Below are 14391 nucleotides of genomic sequence, written 5' to 3'. Positions count from 1 at the left end.
GGATCTGTTAAATCGAGCTCATCTAGAGTCTGTTTGGGATTGTTTTGAACACACTGACTGTAGTTTGGTGACATGGAGACCAAAACATGATCAGATGTTAATCGTTTTGAGAGCAAGTTTGTGAACACGGTCTTAGTTTAGGAGGGAATATCCAAAATATCAGCTCAGGAAGAACAAAGTTGAAATTATTGAACAACACTTTGATGTATTTGTGTCTCTTTTGAAGATCTAATCGTGTCAAACATTTGTTACGCTGTATAGTAAACGAGTCTCAATGAGTTTCTGTTTCAAAGGAGCCTTTAAAAGATGAAGAAGTTCGTTTTGCTCATTGTGTTTCTCCAGCTGTGCCTCTCTGTGCTGGAGGTCAACGCTGGAGGAAGAGCATCTAAACCAGCAGCTGGAGGAGCAGTTGTGAGGATAAAAGATTGTCATATTTCATATACCTTTCACATTTTCATATTTATTTACTTAGTATCTGTGTTGATACTGTTATATTATTTATGTATTTATCTATCTTCACAGCCTCAATTTGGGGACCTGATTGAATTTCCACGCACCGGTTATAGTCACTATGCTATATTTGTTGGTGATAAAAATGTGACTGTGAATGGAAAGGGTGATCATAACATTTTTGAGATGACAAGTATGACATCATGTCTTTCAAATTACAAAATCTTTTGAAGATTTACACACTTATACATTCATTAAGCTTTTAACAATGTGTCACTGTTCAACAGGGGATCCACCTGGCTGCCATTTCAGTACATATCCAGGTCCCTTTACAATACGAAACGATTATTACACTGAGACAGTACAGTCCAAGGAGGAAATGATAGCCACCATTGAAGCTCTAATGCGTCCTGAAGATCCCAGGTGTAAAGACTATAGTCTCCGTAAGGAGAATTGTGAACATGTTGCCACATTGGTTCGATATGGTAAAGCAATGTGCAAACAGGTATGGCATATAGAGTAAATGTAAAAGTCCATCATTAAAAATAGCTCTGAGCATTTGGACATTCTGATAATAATGTTCTTATTATGGTAATGTTTGTGTAGCAGGGAACCGCAGCTAAAATAGTGGCTGGACTGGCGAACCCGAGGATCAAAAGGCAAAAAAACAAACAAAAACGGCGTGAAGCTTCAGCAGCCGCTTGAACATCAGCATCACTTTCTTCTTTTCCTTTTAATCTTCTAATTGTGAAGAAGATCTTAATAAACCTGAATGTAGCAAATGCACAGTTTGTCTCATCTTGTTCATTGCCTTAAAATCAGTTCTACATACTTTTTGGCAAATCTTTTTTATATGTAATTTTGTCTTAAAAACATCTGTAACATCCTTCACTCCAAGAACTTCTCAAAAGGCAGATCATACATTTATAAAAATATTTTATATTCATGTCAGCACTCTGTACAGCATATAATCTGTTATTAACATCAATCTGAACAGTCTGATTAAGAGATTAATAGAAAACAGGCTATTTAAATGAAGATAAGGTCATGATGACCGCATAATCTGAAATATAAGATACACACACACACTCACAAAACGTACACTCACACACAAACACACACACACACACACACACACACACACACACACACACACTCAACTGTCTGCATTTTTACATATTTAATAAAACATTGCTTAGTATGTTTTTAAAGCTATTTTAAATATGAGGACTCATGAAATACCCATGTCATTATACAAATTTGTGTCCTCATAAATCACACAAACACACACTGACTAACACACACACAAACACACACACAAAACATGTACACTAACACAACCACACACACTTCATGTCTCAAATCAACTCATTCTTCCAGAACTCTAGCAAAGGTTTTCATCCAACAAACACACTTTGTCAGTCATAAAACACTGACCTAAAAAAACACTAACATCAAGTAGCATTATAAAATGTTTTCTTTTATAAATATTTCTCAACAAAACAAAGATTAACTCTCTCTATTGCTTATAATTCAATGCAGTTTGTTACATGAAGTTTTCCCCTTTGAATGGATGATAATGAAATTGAAAGACTAATGCTTGTGTAGGTGTTCAGTTTCATCTAACTGCTTTGATAGTATTTGATTCTTTTAGATTCAGAATATATTTCATAACTATATTACTGTAGAAATGCAGCATATTTCTGTCGTATTCAGTTTTGTATTATGTTATAGCTGATCCACAGTTTAGCCCACATAGATTTCTGTTGTGAGTTTTAAAAAAGTGACCCAAGTATTGCGAAATGGGTCCTAGCGATTGTAAAAAACTGTAACATATCGAGAGTGAAGTGTAAGTGTCATATAATCAGATCCATTGAAAGTCTCAGTCCTTTCCTGGTCAAAAACAGAAAATCAGTCTTACCGCAGTGACCTCGAGTGACTCTTCATACACTTTCAGTATCTCCATTCCTGTGAAACACCCTCAGATGATGTTTGCATGTTTTGAGGATCTTCACATCGGTTGTTTCGACCCTGAACGAAGTTCCAGCTCTTGTGGTCAGGCACGGGTTAATGAAACACAACGGGGCCACACGCAGAGCTGCATTTCCTCCACTAGAGGGCCCTATAGAGCACTAAACACCCTGCTGAGGGCCTCTGTGATCAGAGAGTGTTTACTGGAGCCTAAACTCCTCATGGATGTTGATTATTGACATCATATTTACATTACATAACTGCTATTAATACATGACGACTCTATTAATCGAGCTGAATATGTGTGTGAGTGTTTGTGCTTGTGTGATTTCTGAAAGATTTGCTCAGATTAACAAACCCCCCAGTTTTCCACAATGCCTCTTTGTTAGTGGAAAACAGATTAGCAGGTCAAGTGACCGGAGGTGTGGGCGTCCCTGTACTCCTCTGCTCCATCCTTCCTTCTTAACGGTTCCGGTGAAGACCGTCAACTCTCAAAACATCACACGCTGTGAGTAGAGCTGCTTATTTCTCACAGATTCAGTGTTTGAGGCCTACAGACGAGGGATAGGAAGCAGTTGCATTTGCTACGTTGGATTTACAGTCTGTGTTTCTCTTTTAATCCTCGCATAATCTAGCTCTGCTTCATTTTACCCATGTAATCGACTTGTTGACTTGCATGCTAACTAACATCAAAATATCATGTGATTTGTGTTTGTGTGATTCAGACAGTGTTGAGCAGCATGTGTAGTTGTCCATACTTGTCTCTAATCACAGTGAAAGGTCAATCAGAAAGGCTGTGAGTGTCTTCCTGTCCAGAGGGGGCAGCGATGACGGTGACGTACTCACGGCGGGTGGCAGACGCGCGCCTGGGCACCTTTTATCGCCTGCTTCTGCGATGGAAAGGAAGCATCTATAAGCTGTTATATCGAGAGCTGCTGATCTTCACTGTGATGTACTGCACCATTAGCATCACGTACAGGTAAACACTCATTATTCACCTTTTTACTGCTGTTTTAACACATTTGTTTACTTTGGAAGAGTTTACTGCATTTATAGTGGTGGTACTATAGTAAAATAATGGTATCAGGTATCAGGTTATACCATGGTGCTTTGATATGTACCATAATCATAATATTGAATGACCTACAAAAAAGTACCATGGTACTGTTATGTTTTTTGTTACATACTACCATGGTGCATGTCCAAAATATTTCAAATTACCATAATATTACCATCTAATATCATCACTGTACCATGGTACTAATTGTATATTTCAAAGTACCACGTGATACCATAATTGTATATGACCCTGGCACTTTGATAATACTATGGTAAAATGGTAATATGATACTTTAATATTACCAGGGTACTATGTTATTATTACTACTTAATAATTACTATTGGCTATTCATATATTTTCATATTTTATCAGTGCAGAATATTGTTCGAATTTTCATTCAGTCCACAGTGTCAAAAGGTTTTACTTTGAATAGTTTTATTTAAAGGGTTAGTTCACCCCAAAATGAAAATTCTGTCATTAATTACTCACCCTCATGTCGTCCCAAACCCGTAAGACCTTCGTTCATCTTCAGAACACAAATTAAGTTATTTTGATGAAATCCGAGGGTTCTGATCCACACATAGGCAGCAACATCATTGCACCTTTCGAGGCCCAGAAAGGTAGTAAAGACATTGTTAAAATAGTCAACATGGCTACAGTGGTTCAACCTTAATGTTATGAAGCATCGACAATACTTTTTGTGCGCAAAAACAAAACAAAAATAATGACTTCATTCAACAATTTCTTCTCTTCCCTGTCATTCTCCTATGCTGTTCACATAGTAAACACAGTGCAGCACTTCCGTGTTTACGTCCGAATGCCGACTCAGTATTGAATGCATGTATAAACTAAGCTAATAACTAGGCTAATTGGGTATCTGTATGCTATGCTAGTACATAAGCTGACTAATACAGACATAAATGGTCATTATAAAGTAGTTCAAACAGCATTTTTATAACATGATTTTGTAGGAATTGTAAACAGGCGCCAAAGAGAGTACCTATTAAAAGCAATTTGAACTAATGGGATCGCGTGGGGTCCTAATGAAGACCCGGTCCCCACACGATCCCATTGGTTCAACTGACTTTTATTGGGTAGTATTTTTAGCGCCTGATTATAATTTCTGCAAAATCAGGTTATGATTTATATCATTTAAAATGCATTATAATGACCATTTAAATTACATGGTTCATATACTAATATATAACTGAAGCTATAGGTTGTGAAATCAAGCATTTCTCATTCTTACTGTTTTTTAGTTAGCTTATATACTAGCATAGCATACGAATACCCAATTAGCCTGCTAGCGTAGCTTATATTATATTAGCTATGTTTTTTACTTCCAATATAGTTCCCAATTACACATTTCAAATTTATGATGTTTGTGTGTACTTAGCATGACAGTTAATTTATTAAAAATGTATTACAGTATTATTGTTGTGTAAAATTAATATATATTAATATCTACTAATAGTAGATACATAATATGTCACAACAATTCTTATCCTTATAAAAAAATACATTTTAGGCATGGTTGTGTTTCCAGTTGGTTTTATTATAAAATACATAGCCATTCATTTTATATTTCAAGCATGTTGTTTGTGCACATACAATAGTAAACAGGTTAAAATTAGTCAAGACGTTGTGATAACAACTTTTGATCAGGCATTACCGCTTGGGTCCTAAAGGAGACCCGATTCCTGGGGGGGACTCGATTTCTCACCACACCGGCCAATACTGAGTCAGCGTTCTGACGTAAACACGGAAGCGCTGCACTGTGTTTACTACATCAACAGTGTAGGAGACTGACAGGGAAGCAAGAAATTGTTGAATAAAGTCGTTATTTTTATTTTGTTTTTGCGCACAAAAAGTATTCTCGTCACTTCATAACATTAAGGTCAAACCACTGCAGTCACGTGGACTATTTTAACGATGTCTTTACTACCTTTCTGGGCCTTGAAAGTGATTCAATTGCTGTCTATGAAGGGGTCAGAGAGGTCTCTGATTTCATCAAAACTTAATTTGTGTTCCGAAGATAAACAAAAGCTTTACGGGTTTAGAATGACATGAGGGTGAGTAATTCATGACACAAATTTCATTTTTGGGTGAACTAGTAATAAAAGCAGCAGGTATTTGAGTATGCGCTCTTTGATTGACAGGTGTATTCTGACTGAAGAGCAGCGCAGGATGTTTGAGAAGCTCTCCATGTACTGTGATCAGTACGCTCAGCTCATCCCTGTGTCGTTTGTACTGGGTAATGTGACTTACAGCAGCGCTTTCTTTGGATTAAATCAATTCTTGAGTTTCTGTGCGAATGTTCTCACAGATGAAACTCTCCTGCAGGTTTCTACGTGACTCTCGTGGTGTCTCGTTGGTGGGGTCAGTTCGAGAGCGTCCCGTGGCCGGACCGCCTGTCAGCACTGGTTAGCGGACACGTCCAGGGCACAGATGAAGGTGCCAGACTCATCCGCAGGAGTCTCATGCGTTACGCCAACCTGTCAGGCATCCTGATCTACCGCTCCATCAGCACCGCTGTCTACAAGAGGTTCCCGACCATGAGTCACCTGGTTCAAGCAGGTAAACTGTACTCATTCGCGCAACACAGGAAATGATTTGGCCAAAGTAATGTGGCCTAGAACAGCGATTAAAGCCATGTTTTGTGCCGGTACCCTCCAGTGTCTGGGATTTAAACTCAAAGAGAAAACAGGAAGGAATTATGGCAGGTTCCCAAGAGCTTTAGCAACAGTTTCAGAAATAGTTCATTGATGAAAATCCTGTCATAATTTACTTACCCTCATTCCCTAATGGTGGTCAAAACTACGTAAATGCAATGAACACCTTTTACAAACACCTTTTACAAACCAATTGTAAATGATTTCATGACAGTAAAATCTATTATATGTAATCTGCAAATAATTAAATATGAAGGCTTGGCAATTAGGTCAATTAGAAGCAATTAAATGTCATTCTCCTTTTTGTAACGCACACACACATTCTCACACACACTTACCACACTTACTAAACAAGACACTTGTTCATGGGTTCACCAGATTGAAATTCTGGGATTTTGAAATGTTCCGAACCAAGGTTGATGTAACAAAGCATAGCGATGGGAGAAACAAAGCTTTTCGAAGCTTTGAATCAATTGAGCCAACTGCTTCGAAAGATTCGCAGTTTTGAAACATTCGAAACGCCACACGCTGGTGACTGTTGGTCAAAACGCTGTAAATGCAACAAAAACTTGCATAAAAACACCTTTTATAAACCAATTACAAATGTTTTGTTGAAAAAGTAATGCAAATACCATTATAGCTGTAGTGGTTATATAATGTGTGTCATTTTTATTCATTTGTAGGGCTTGTTTTGTTTGTTTTCTGGAATCAGGCCAAGAGACTATTAACTACAACTCTTCATTATTATTATACAAATGTGTCATTAAAAATGTTTACAAATCTGAGAGCAGGTAAAAACTATTTCGAAATATAATAAAGCCTCATTTACAGAAATCATGCCACTTCGGCAGTTCGATATCTGAATCACTGGTCCAAAACTTCACGAAGCAGTGATTTGAAAACACCCATCACTATGTAAACATGCTTTATGTTATTTTTGCATGAGCACATGAGTGGTATGAACTTATTTTATTATACTTTTAGGATGATTTTTGGAGTTTGACAGCCCCTGGTCACCGTATGCTTTCAGTGTATGCAAAAGAGCAGTACCAACCTTCTTCTTTTTGTGTTGCATGGAAGGAAGAAGGTCATATGGGTTTGAAACTCTCCTGTACTGTAGGTCTGATGACGGCTGAGGAACTGAGGCAGTTAGAGGAACTGCCTTCCCCTCATAATAAGTTCTGGGTTCCCTGCATGTGGTTTGTCAGTCTGGCCATGAGAGCTCGATCTGAAGGACGCATCAATAACGACGTCGCAATGACCGCCATCCTCAACGTATGTCTGAGTATTTAGACTATGACAGTTTAAGTCTGTTTTTTGCTTGAAGGAAACATGGACACAGACAGTTCTCTAATAAAAGAATTGCAGTATTTGAGACAAAGTTACTCAAATAGCACTTGACTGAGAACTCCATTAAGTCTTCCTGTGTGAATAATAGGCTTTTCCCTTGGTTTTCTCCTGGTAGGAGTTGAACACACTGCGTTCTCAGTGTATGAGGCTGTACGGCTATGACTGGATCAGCCTGCCTCTCGTGTACACACAGGTTTGATGGTTCAAACTCCACTAGCTTCATTTACTAGTACTAATAGTAGGCAAAATTGCCAGACTAGTTGTTCAGATCCAAGCAAAGTCTAAAATGAGACTAAGCTGAATTGATCAAGTTTGTATGATCTCAGTCAGATATTGTAGTGTCTCCTGCGTCAATGAATTTTCACAATCAGTATTGATATGTCAAATTATATGTAGAAAACATTGTATATAAAACCCATAATCTTTCCTAAATGATCAATTACCCACTTGCTGTCTGATTGATCTCTGGTTGGAATGGGAAATTATCTCTGGTTGGTTGGAATGGCTAATAGTGATCTCTGATTGGGTTGAATGGCTAATAGTGATCTCTGATTGGGTTGAATGGCTAATAGTGATCTCTGTTTGGGTTGAATGGCTAATAGTGATCTCTGATTGGTTGGGTTGAATGGCTAATAGTGATCTCTGAGTGGGTTGAATGGCTAATAGTGATCTCTGATTGGGTTGAATGGCTAATAGTGATCTCTGATTGGGTTGAATGGCTAATAGTGATCTCTGATTGATTGGGTTGAATGGCTAATAGTGATCTCTGATTGATTGGGTTGAATGGCTAATAGTGATCTCTGATTGGGTTGAATGGCTAATAGTGATCTCTGATTGGGTTGAATGGCTAATAGTGATCTCTGATTGGTTGGAATGGCTAATAGTGATCTCTGATTGGGTTGAATGGCTAATAGTGATCTCTGATTGGGTTGAATGGCTAATAGTGATCTCTGGTTGGTTGGAATGGCTAATAGTGATCTCTGATTGGGTTGAATGGCTAATAGTGATCTCTGATTGGGTTGAATGGCTAATAGTGATCTCTGATTGGGTTGAATGGCTAATAGTGATCTCTGAGTGGGTTGAATGGCTAATAGTGATCTCTGATTGGGTTGAATGGCTAATAGTGATCTCTGATTGGGTTGAATGGCTAATAGTGATCTCTGATTGATTGGGTTGAATGGCTAATAGTGATCTCTGATTGATTGGGTTGAATGGCTAATAGTGATCTCTGATTGGGTTGAATGGCTAATAGTGATCTCTGATTGATTGGGTTGAATGACTAATAGTGATTGATTGGGTTGAATGGCTAATAGTGATCTCTGATTGATTGGTTGGAATGGCTAATAGTGATCTCTGATTGATTGGGTTGAATGGCTAATAGTGATTGATTGGGTTGAATGGCTAATAGTGATCTCTGACTGATTGGGTTGAATGGCTAATAGTGATCTCTGATTGGGTTGAATGACTAATAATGATCTCTGGTTGGTTTGAATGGCTAATAGTGATCTCTGATTGAGTTGAATGGCTTATAGTGATCTCTGATTGGGTTGAATGGCTAATAGTGATCTCTGATTGATTGGGTTGAATGGCTAATAGTGATCTCTGATTGATTGGTTGGAATGGCTAATAGTGATCTCTGACTGATTGGGTTGAATGGCTAATAGTGATCTCTGATTGATTGGGTTGAATGGCTAATAGTGATCTCTGATTGATTGGGTTGAATGGCTAATAGTGATCTCTGACTGATTGGTTTGAATGGCTAATAGTGATCTCTGGTTGGTTTGAATGACTAATAATGATCTCTGGTTGGTTTGAATGGCTAATAGTGATCTCTGATTGGGTTGAATGGCTAATAGTGATCTCTGATTGGGTTGAATGGCTAATAGTGATCTCTGATTGATTGGGTTGAATGGCTAATAGTGATCTCTGATTGATTGGTTGGAATGGCTAATAGTGATCTCTGATTGATTGGGTTGAATGGCTAATAGTGATCTCTGGTTGGTTTGAATGGCGAATAGTGATCTCTGATTGATTGGGTTGAATGTCTAATAGTGATCTCTGATTGGGTTGAATGTCTAATAGTGATCTCTGATTGGGCTGAATGGCTAATAGTGATCTTTGAATGGCTAATAGTGATCTCTGATTGGGCTGAATGGCTAATAGTGATCTTTGAATGGCTAATAGTGATCTCTGATTGATTGGGTTGAATGGCTAATAGTGATCTCTGATTGATTGGGTTGAATGGCTAATAGTGATCTCTGATTGGGTTGAATGGCTAATAGTGATCTCTGATTGATTGGGTTGAATGACTAATAGTGATTGATTGGGTTGAATGGCTAATAGTGATCTCTGATTGATTGGTTGGAATGGCTAATAGTGATCTCTGATTGATTGGGTTGAATGGCTAATAGTGATTGATTGGGTTGAATGGCTAATAGTGATCTCTGACTGATTGGGTTGAATGGCTAATAGTGATCTCTGATTGGGTTGAATGACTAATAATGATCTCTGGTTGGTTTGAATGGCTAATAGTGATCTCTGATTGAGTTGAATGGCTTATAGTGATCTCTGATTGGGTTGAATGGCTAATAGTGATCTCTGATTGATTGGGTTGAATGGCTAATAGTGATCTCTGATTGATTGGTTGGAATGGCTAATAGTGATCTCTGACTGATTGGGTTGAATGGCTAATAGTGATCTCTGATTGATTGGGTTGAATGGCTAATAGTGATCTCTGATTGATTGGGTTGAATGGCTAATAGTGATCTCTGACTGATTGGTTTGAATGGCTAATAGTGATCTCTGGTTGGTTTGAATGACTAATAATGATCTCTGGTTGGTTTGAATGGCTAATAGTGATCTCTGATTGGGTTGAATGGCTAATAGTGATCTCTGATTGGGTTGAATGGCTAATAGTGATCTCTGATTGATTGGGTTGAATGGCTAATAGTGATCTCTGATTGATTGGTTGGAATGGCTAATAGTGATCTCTGATTGATTGGGTTGAATGGCTAATAGTGATCTCTGGTTGGTTTGAATGGCGAATAGTGATCTCTGATTGATTGGGTTGAATGTCTAATAGTGATCTCTGATTGGGTTGAATGTCTAATAGTGATCTCTGATTGGGCTGAATGGCTAATAGTGATCTTTGAATGGCTAATAGTGATCTCTGATTGGGCTGAATGGCTAATAGTGATCTTTGAATGGCTAATAGTGATCTCTTATTGGGTTGAATGGCTAATAGTGATCTCTGGTTGGTTTGAATGGCGAATAGTGATCTCTGATTGATTGGGTTGAATGTCTAATAGTGATCTCTGATTGGGTTGAATGTCTAATAGTGATCTCTGATTGGTTTGAATGGCTAATAGCGATCTCTGATTGGTTTGATTGGCTAATAGTAATCTTTGAATGGCTAATAGTGATCTCTAATTGGTTGGAATGACTATTAGTGATCTTTGAATGGCTAATAGTGATCTCTGATTGGTTGGAATGGCTAATAGTGATGTCTGATTGGTTTGATTGGCTAATAGTGATCTCTGATTTGTTGGAATGTGCAGCGATGATCTCTTATTGATTGGCATGGACATTTGTGCACTCTGAAGGGTTGAAATGTTTGATGTATATTTATTGGTTAATTCAATGTATTAATATGTTTTATTTTATTATTACTACGATTATTTGACATGATTTTAAGCAGGTTGTAAGTGCCCTGTTTTCTCTGCTAGGTGGTAACCGTGGCTGTGTACAGTTTCTTTTTGGCTTGTCTGATTGGTCGACAGTTCCTCGACCCCGCCCAGGGTTACCCGGGTCACAACCTCGACTTCTACCTGCCCGTCTTCACCTTACTGCAGTTCTTCTTCTATGTGGGCTGGCTCAAGGTATGTTACCTTATTAGTGAGGAATCACACAAGTTCCACTCCACATTCACAGTCACTAATAACTGGTTATATTAAATAAAATTACTGTTTTGTGTTAAATAACCTCAGCATAATTATATGGTGTTCCACTCAGCTGACATGGCATTTACAAACCTTGGTTATACATACAAATTTAGTGAAACACAACTTTAATAATGTTTACATCACAGTGACGTAATGTAGCTACGTCATCTTTAACAAAAAGTCGGAAAATAATTGCATTGGTGTTTTTTTTCAGGTGGCAGAGCAACTTATTAATCCTTTTGGGGAGGATGATGATGACTTTGAGACGAACTGGCTGGTGGACCGTAATTTACAGGTACATCATCAGCCCCACTAATGACATGTTTGTGTCATTCTGTCTTGTCCTATGGATTTGTGTCTGGTTGTACAATCTCTCTGGCTGTGCCCAAAATGGTTTCCGCCACTCAATAAAAAATAATAAAGGTAATTGCGACTTTTTATTGCAATTGTGTGTTTATATCTCGCAATTCTGACTTTTTATCGCAATTGCGACTTTATATCTCGCAATTCTGACTTTATTTATCGCAATTCTGACTTTATTTATCGCAATTGTGAGTTTATATCTCGCAATTCTGAGAAAAAAGTCAGATTTGCAAGATAAAAAGTAAAAATTGTCATTTTTATGTGATCTACTAGTTTCAGTTCCGTCAATTCACTGCCATTTACAAATCCTGACTTTTTATTGCAATTACAAGTTTATATCTCACAATTCTGACTTTTTCTCGCAATTGCGACTTTATATCTCGCAATTCTGACTTTATCGCAATTGCGACTTTATATCTCGCAATTCTGACTTTTTCTCACAGTTGAAAGTTTATATTTCACAATTCTGATTTATCACAATTGCGACTTTATATCTTGCAATTCTGAGAAAAAAGTCAGAATTCTGAGTTTATCGCAACTGCGAGCAACTGCGACTTTTTCTTGCAATTGCAAGTTGAATTTATACTGACATCTGTTGGCAGAGGTGCAGCATTGCAACCACGTCTTTGGTTACTGATGCCATTTTGGAAATTCTCTGTTTGCAGATGCATTTGTGGACCATTATTTAAATATTTGGCAGCTGAAAGTGTCTAATAATATAATATTTATTATAATAATTAACAATAAATGGTGGCCATGAGGGTACACTATCCTTTTGTAGAATAAAACTTTGTATATTTCATGTGAACGGCGTAATTTTTGAAACTAAAACAATTTTTAAGTGTAGACTTAAATGACTATGTTAAATAATTACATCAAATCTTTCGTTTAGTGTCACATGAGCCAATATGGCAAAATTCCTGGGAAGTGCAGTCATTAAATATTTCTACTTTTTGTAAGCACCTTTGCCTATACGAACATAAACAGACATGTCTTTCTCCCAGGTGTCTCTGCTGTCAGTGGATGAGATGTATGATCTGGTTCCTCTGATTGAGAGAGATAAATACTGGGATGAATCTGAACCTCAGCCGCCGTACACAGCTGCCAGCGCAGAACACCGCAAACCCTCATTTATGGGATCTGCTTTGGACATCAGGTGAATGAACATCCTCACACACATACACTTAAACCTTAAACCCACCTTTTAACCAATCATTGTGGCCTTTTTCCTTACAAGGAAGTTGCATAGATCAGTGATGATGAGTCATAAGAAAATATTTTTAAGATTTAAAAGCATATTTTGTCTAACAGAAGATTCTCAAGGTCAGTTGTGGGGTAAAAACCAGTTCACAAGGTCACAGTTGTCTCTCTGTCTCTCAGCGTTCCCAAAGAGGAAATGGAATTCCAGCACAATCTGGAGCAGATTAAGGAACACGAGGAGGCCAATCACTCCAGTCCATTCCTGGGCAGCTTGAGTCGTCTTCTGGGCGTCCAATCGACAAATTTCCCTCGCTCGACTCCCACATCCCGAGTCTCCCTCCTGCGGCGGCGTCCCCGCGCCCCCTTCTCTCGCTTCCCCCTTTATCTCCACCCCGAGAATGTTCCGATGCCCAGCCAGGCCCGGAACGCCGACATGGCCGAGGATGCCTTCTCATCCATGCCTTTATACGAAAGACCTGGATTCTACAGTTGCCCTCAGACACCCATCCACTGCATCCCTCCACTCGTTCCCCGCTCAAGACCGCGACGAGCGCACGGTGACAGCACCAGCTCCCTAGCGCAACCAATGATGGGCTCGCAAGTCCTGGCTCCACCTGAAACGCCCGCTCCTCCTTCCTCCGCCTTTCCTTGGGTGGGAGAAGACAGCGAACATTCGGGACCAGCATTTTCCTTTCCGGACCCTCTGCCTGAGCTGTGCCCGTTAACCAAAGCACGCCTGATTCAAGGGTTGCCATCGCGCCGTCCCCTGCCTTTGCGACTCTCTTTAGACCCGTCTCCATCTCCATCTACGCCAGAGAGGGTGTTCTCTTTCACCCCTCAATCTTGGCCGCAAGCTCCGATCAACTCCACCAGCTCAGGGAGCGTGAATGCGGCCATGACAACAAACAGCAACGGTGCGGTAAACAACCCCTGGCCAATCAACAGAAGCACCACCGCAAGCACAGCCAATCCCGTCAACCCAAGCCCCACGGTGACTCAGCAGACAGCCAATCAGCACAACTCTCCCAACGACTCTGGAATCTCATTAGCTGAGGGGGATCTGTTGGGTGCTGCGGTGAGAACGAGGGAACAGCTTTGAGTGGAAAATACCAGCTTAGACCAGGATGAATTTGCTCTTTCAGGCTGGTTTAGAGTTGGTCTTAAAGACTCGTTTTTGGCTACATTTAAGACATTTAAAAAAAACCCACTCATAAACACTATCAAAAACACAACATATATTGCCGCTAAATTCACATTCTGGAGGAGAAAGTGCATGATGAATCATAACATGCATGATTGATTCAATTTCTGACATAATTTTTTATTATACTGTTGTATATGGGCAAAGACAAATCATATAGATCAGTAAAACCACTTGATCTTC

The 14391-nt window shown here is 39.0% G+C and overlaps 3 protein-coding genes across 5 annotated transcripts in view; 2 read left to right on the top strand and 1 right to left on the bottom strand.

The window, feature by feature from the left end:
* LOC127506539 (phospholipase A and acyltransferase 3-like) overlaps positions 1–1236 on the top strand; it is a 9667-nt gene extending 8431 nt beyond the window's left edge. The window contains exons 2-5 of one of the 3 annotated variants that reach the window (XM_051883115.1): positions 364–411; positions 523–643; positions 738–955; positions 1057–1236. In XM_051883115.1, the coding sequence (XP_051739075.1) occupies positions 364–411; positions 523–643; positions 738–955; positions 1057–1155 (486 nt within the window). In that variant the 3' untranslated portion in view covers positions 1156–1236. The remainder of the gene's footprint in view (positions 1–363; positions 412–522; positions 644–737; positions 956–1056) is intronic. The other 2 variants (XM_051883114.1, XM_051883113.1) reach the window with 2 other exon arrangements.
* rab3il1 (RAB3A interacting protein (rabin3)-like 1) overlaps positions 1–2573 on the bottom strand; it is a 27965-nt gene extending 25392 nt beyond the window's left edge. The window contains exon 1 of the mRNA XM_051883107.1: positions 2372–2573. The gene's annotated coding sequence lies outside the window, so the exon portion shown is untranslated. The remainder of the gene's footprint in view (positions 1–2371) is intronic.
* best1 (bestrophin 1) overlaps positions 1–14391 on the top strand; it is a 26746-nt gene extending 12355 nt beyond the window's left edge. The window contains exons 2-10 of the mRNA XM_051883117.1: positions 3196–3400; positions 5641–5735; positions 5825–6058; positions 7274–7428; positions 7619–7696; positions 11229–11381; positions 11659–11739; positions 12812–12963; positions 13188–14391. Coding sequence (XP_051739077.1) covers positions 3249–3400; positions 5641–5735; positions 5825–6058; positions 7274–7428; positions 7619–7696; positions 11229–11381; positions 11659–11739; positions 12812–12963; positions 13188–14106 — 2019 coding nt within the window. The 5' untranslated portion in view covers positions 3196–3248 and the 3' untranslated portion in view covers positions 14107–14391. The remainder of the gene's footprint in view (positions 1–3195; positions 3401–5640; positions 5736–5824; positions 6059–7273; positions 7429–7618; positions 7697–11228; positions 11382–11658; positions 11740–12811; positions 12964–13187) is intronic.

The sequence above is a fragment of the Ctenopharyngodon idella genome, chromosome 24 (genome assembly GCF_019924925.1).
Source record: "Ctenopharyngodon idella isolate HZGC_01 chromosome 24, HZGC01, whole genome shotgun sequence".
NCBI lineage: Eukaryota > Metazoa > Chordata > Actinopteri > Cypriniformes > Xenocyprididae > Ctenopharyngodon > Ctenopharyngodon idella.
Note: the sequence above shows the minus strand (reverse complement) of the source record. Positions and strands in the feature narration are given on the sequence as shown.